The sequence below is a fragment of the Centruroides sculpturatus genome, unplaced genomic scaffold (assembly GCF_000671375.1).
Source record: "Centruroides sculpturatus isolate CEXI.00-Female unplaced genomic scaffold, Cexi_2.0 scaffold286, whole genome shotgun sequence".
NCBI classification, from domain to species: domain Eukaryota; kingdom Metazoa; phylum Arthropoda; class Arachnida; order Scorpiones; family Buthidae; genus Centruroides; species Centruroides sculpturatus.
In genome coordinates this window covers 468,973-474,972 of record NW_019384581.1, presented here as the reverse complement: position 1 = coordinate 474,972, position 6,000 = coordinate 468,973, and the positions used below count along the sequence as shown (strand labels likewise).

The following is a 6,000-nucleotide window of genomic DNA, read 5'->3' as shown; positions in this document are numbered from 1 at the left end:
TACTACAGATTTAATATAGAGATTGCATGCTTTTAACATAATTATTAACTAAATGTTATTAATTCTTCTCCCATTTTCGAAAATTCCAGAATTTATTCTAAATGTAATATCGCCGTCTTCCTCCGCGACCCTTTCACTTTTAAAAATCCGCATATAAAATAGTACGACATTTGATTGCTAATAACTCTGATTAACTCCTTTAGTGAATACTACAAATTTAATATAGAGTTTGTATACTTTTAACGTAACTATTAACTAAATTTTATTAAAATTTATTAGATGCCACTCCGACAGTTCCCTTGTAAGAAATGCTTACACTTCTCTTCAGTCTCTTTAGCAGGGGTAATCTAGGCTGATTGATTTTTAGATTTTTTTAACTTTTGGAAGGCTAATCCTTCTCCAAAAATTAAAAGATACAAAAAGACACAAAAGATAAGAAGGTATGGCAAAACACTGTAGCAAATATGAATTAAAAAACTCATGATACAAATCAAGTTAAAATAGAAGCAGAGATAAAATGAGAAGAAACTAAGACTTCATGCTATGCAATGACGTTTCCTGTCATTACATAGCATGAAAGAAGGCCGCCAACAAATCATATATTAGTTTCAGTTAATGAGCATATCACACTTGAAAAAAGAGCAGTTTAAATGACAAAAAATGGTAATATGGACTATTGTATTGGATTGGTTGACAGTGACAGATGCCTTATAACAATGGAACCTGTTATTGCTCATGGATAAGTTCAAACTGTGATAGAAATTCTGCATAAGAGTTTGTTCTGGTCCTGGTGAGTTTCCTTTTCACTGTTCCACTTCCTTCTGTCAGAGTCACAATTCTATCTTCAAAAGGTTCTTTCTCTCAAGTTTTTATTATATTTAGCTTTCTCATTCTCAATTTGAATAACTATATAATGACATCAGTCAACACTAAAATTTCTTGATATTTATATTTCAATTGTTAATATCAAATATCAAAACAACCTAAATGAAACTGACTAAACAATATATTAAATATATTGTTTATATAATATAAATAATATATTTAATATATTGTTTAGTCATTGTTATTTAAACAAAACGACTATTCAAATATTGCTCAAATCTTAGTAATTGTAGTGTTTTGAATAAAGTTGTTTATTATGAATAAATTTACATGTATTGGTCATATGAAATCATAAAGAAGAAAAGAATAATTTTCATGTTTAATCTATAAAAATATTGGATGTTTCAAAAAATAAAAAATGTATATTAACTGTCAAGTATTTTTCATAATAAATTTTTTTTTTGGAAATATATATATATATTTTGTATCATAAATCTTCATTATCAATGAAATTTTCAGTATGTTTATTGCACAAAACCACATTAAGGAGTTATAGCCATGCAATGATAAAGCATTTTACAATTCATTTATATTTTTAACAATTCTGATGAAACATTTGATATTGTATAGTATATTGATGATAATGATGATTAAGCAGAATAATATAGGAAGAACAAAGGAAAAATCCCTTTGGATTATCATTATTCTTTTAGTTAAATATAATTTTCATTGATTTATAAAATATTTTAAACAACAGTTATATTTAAATCACTATCTAATAAATAAATAGTAAGATTTTATCAATAAATATTGTTAATAAAAAATAATAAGTAGGCATAATAATAAATAAATTTCAACTTTTAAAACATTTTTGAACATTTACTTTTTTCTTATCATAATTTCAAAAAATTTACATACGTCTTTAAATTGATTAAGGCAAATGGAATTCCTGTAGGAGTATTGAAGGCTGGAAGTAATTTCTGAGCTATCTGATCAGCTTTTTCTTTAAACATCTAAGTGATAAAATTATGAATTAAGAGTAAGAAATCTTATTAAAATTATACATTAATAATATACTCACGACATCTCCTGTCATTGCATAGCACGAAAGAAGGCCGCCAACAAATCGTATATTAGTTTCAAAAATAGAAATCTCTGAATTCTGTTGGCAAACAAAATTAAAAGTATTTATATTAATTCATATTTGTTTTATTAAAATTAATTCTTTTCAAATAAAAACTTACAGACTGATCTAAACTAAGACTAGTAGCTATCCAATCTCTTCCCATTTTATATTCATCGATAAAGCCCATTATATATAACGTATCCAGCCCGTCGACAATGGTGGCTCCCAATGCCGATTTGCCAAAGATTCCGGCAGAATGACCTCTTTTCGATATAGGACGAAGTTCGTTCTCACCCCAGGCGTAACGAACGTAATTATCCCATGCATGTTTTGTCATCTGTAAAATGAAAATAAATCATTTAATTTATATTCTAAAATTTAGTTTTAATAAAAATTAATATGAATAAATTCACTATCAATGGATTGATAATTTTTAATGTAATAGTAATAAATTCTTTTTAATTAATAACTAATAAATTCTTTTTAATTAATAACTTTTTAATTAATAACTTTTAATAACTAAAACACATATCAAACTTTTAAAAACTGTATTTGAAGTGTTTCTTGTGTGCGTGTGTATATGCTAAGGAGATTTTTGTTAGCTAAACTCCTAGATTTCATAGTGAATTTGAACAGATTAGGTGTCAATAGATAGGGATAGGTCGCAGATGTGCAATAAACTTTTTGTTTTCTTATCTGACAATTTATTCCAGAGATATCAGGTTCAAAAGTTTTGAAATTTCCCTATCATTTTGTGCAGGGAGTCAATAAAAAACTTTTTGCAACAATTCAATTTCAGGTTCACCAACAAGCCATCTGTGTATGTAGTTTACAAAACAATGTGTAGCCCTGACATAAGGCCAACAACAGGATAAAACCTTGCTTTATCCCACAGGTACCAAGTTGCTGCTAATAATACTTATTTCTGCTGATAAGTTTGTTTAAATACTTAAAAATACATATCAATAATATATTAAAAATTAATTAATAATTTAGTGAAGAGGCAATCATTATTCTTCAATTAATAATTAGTTATTATGTAAGATAAATAATTTAAAATAGCCAAATCTTTCAAATTAATAAATGTGTACATTATTACATTTTATTTATTTAAAATAATTACAGTAATAATGAATATGTAACTATCAATTCTTAAATCTACTTTATAGTTTATAATTATGTTAATAACTTACAGACTCTTACTTAAAAATTAACAAATTGTTTATGCTGAAACTCTTGAAACTTACTGCTGAATCATCCATATTTTATTTCTAATTAAGCATATTTAGATATAAATGAATCTAAAAATTGGTATATAAAAAGCACAGATACAGACTATAGTCTGGCAATAACATTCTTAGACCTGCGTATACGTAAATCTTCAGAAGGACCACAATTCTCAGTTCATCACAAATCTAGCATAGCTCTGCACATTATACCAGCAGAGGGCCTTTCAGCCTTCTCAATATGTTAATGCTGCCATTGCCTCCCTTGTCAGAAGGGCTTACTTACTACCCTCTACGCAAGAGCTGGCAAACATCGAGTAAGATAACATCAGTTTAGCAGTACGCACTGCTGGCTTTTCACATGCAAAATTTACAAATGTGCTCAAATAAAGAAAGCACTATTTCCAAGCACTAAGTTATACAATAAGAGGGAGTTTTCGATGGTACAAACATCGTTGCCATACCTTGGACCTCTCTCTATACACATCTGCAGAATCTTTAAGCAGCACAACCTTGTACTACCACTAACCCCACTTCCAAACCTATGCAAACTTATTTGTAACAATAGAGACAAATTTTCCATTCTTGAGAAGTCGGGGGTCTATGCTGTACCTTTGGAAAATCTTGCAACGGGAGTAAACACAAGATATATCGGGGCCACTACCAGAATGCTTGCCAGCCGCCTTGAAGAGCACCAAGATGATGTTGTGAGGGGTAGGCACACCACCGAGCTCAAAAGAAAGGTACTTGAGCAGGGTTACAACCCACTATGGTCTCAAGCAGTTATGCTCAAGAGCTGTAAGGATCGAAAAATCGTTTTCATATGGGAATCTCTCCTTACCACCTTGGACATGCAACACCCCAACACTTGATCTGCCCAGTGTATGGGTCACACTATACAAGCATTTAAGCAAATATTAGCATTCTCCAGTATGCATATAGCATGAGCCTGGTTCTGTGCATGCGCCAACTCGCAATCATGGAGCATACTGCTCATTCGATTTTCGAATTATATTTGAATATTTGTTTCATGTTCTTAATGGCTTTGACAAAAGTTTCAACCTAAAATTTTATATTCTATTCTACATTGGATTATTTCCATTTAATTTTTCAGTAAATCTCTGTATTCACCTGATGATGATGACTATAAGTTCGTCGAAAGTGCTTGCGATAAAAAAAAAAAAAAAACGTACATGTAACGCCGATCTCAGTGTCTTCTCCATTTTAGGTATATTAAATACTTGGATTGGATGTCATGCCGACAGTTGTGTTAATTCAATTAGAAACTTCAGATTAGGAGACATTAAAGAGAACTAAAAGGAATATTTTAATCTTGCAAGCGCTTTCAACGTAAATATATATGTCATCCTCAGGCAATTCAAAATATCTTTTCGATTTTGAATTGCCTGAGGACAACGTTTTCAATTTTGAATTGCCTAAGGATGACGTATATATTTACGTTGAAAGCGCTTGCAAGATTAAAATATTCCTTTTAATTCTCTTTAATGTCTCCTAGTTTGAAGCTTCTCCATTCTATTTTATTAGACTATAGTCCACATTATAAACCAAATAGCAAGAATTTGACATAATTTTTACAGCACAATTTAAACTATAGATGGAAAAAAAGGTCATAAATTCTAACATATACAATGTATGTTAACATATATTAACATATGTTGTATAACATAACATATGTAACATATACAAACAGCACATTAAATATTCAAACAAAATTAAAATTATTAAAAAATTAATTAGTCTTAAAGTAACTAAGAATTCAGCCTTTCATAATATTCTAGCAATTTGAATCAAGTATTAGTTTAATGAATCATATAATTTCATTTTATTTTAATTTTAAATTAATAAAATATATAAATAACTTTTTACAAGTTATTACTTTCATAATCTCGTATAAATATAGTTACGATTTCTTATAATGACTTTCCGCTATGCACGTGATAAAAAGTTAATAATTCATATACTAAATAAGGAATATGAATTAATTATTTTTAAATGATATATTACAATAGCTTTTAAATCTTAATATTACAGTTTATACACAATAGTGTACGAAAACTTGTATTTAATTAATATAAATAAGTTGTAACAAACAAATAATGCGAAACAAAGCCTGTAAACAGAATAGACCACAAATTTTTGCTGTTAAATAAATATTTTTTTAAATAAATGGATATTTCAAAATGTTATCTTTGGGAATATGACAAAGAAACTAGAGTATACAAATTGAAAAAAATCATAGAATAATCTTCAATATGTTAAACATATTTGTATTAATATAGCACAGCACATCATAATAAAAATAATTTTCCTCTCCTCTCCTTTTTTGGTTCAAATAAAAAACTATATATATATTTTTTTAACAAATGATATCCTGTTAAAGCATTTACTTTCATTTGTCTTGTAAATTCTGACTGACTGATAAAATTTAATCAAATTTAAATTCGAAATTTAAAATTCTGAAAGCACAATCATTTACTTAGAAAATGCTATAATTTTTTTTAAATTCTAAGGAAAAGAAACATTAAATATAGCCCTTAGAAGAACATATTGAGTTATTTAAAAGTAACAGGAGAATTTGATCAAAGTATATTTGCTATCTTATTAATTTATTAAAAGTTTTATTATTCAATAAAGATTTAATAATCTATATTTTTTACTTTTAATATAAAAATGATTGCATTTTAATTTCTTTCTATTTAATTCACATTTGAAAATGTCTCATTCCGAAATGTATTTTAAAAAACAAAAAAATTTATTAAGTATTTTTTAATAGATAAAACAGAAATTTTTGTCATAAAATCG

At 27.6% G+C, this 6,000-nt stretch overlaps 1 protein-coding gene across 1 annotated transcript in view; it reads right to left on the bottom strand.

Annotated features, from left to right (window-relative positions):
• The window catches only part of LOC111624473 (mannosyl-oligosaccharide alpha-1,2-mannosidase IA-like), a 52,436-nt gene that overhangs the window by 8,279 nt on the left and 38,157 nt on the right, over positions 1–6,000 (bottom strand). The window contains exons 2-4 of the mRNA XM_023367317.1: positions 2,070–2,288; positions 1,907–1,987; positions 1,744–1,838 (exon numbers count right to left, since the gene is read on the bottom strand). Coding sequence (XP_023223085.1) covers positions 1,744–1,838; positions 1,907–1,987; positions 2,070–2,288 — 395 coding nt within the window. The remainder of the gene's footprint in view (positions 1–1,743; positions 1,839–1,906; positions 1,988–2,069; positions 2,289–6,000) is intronic.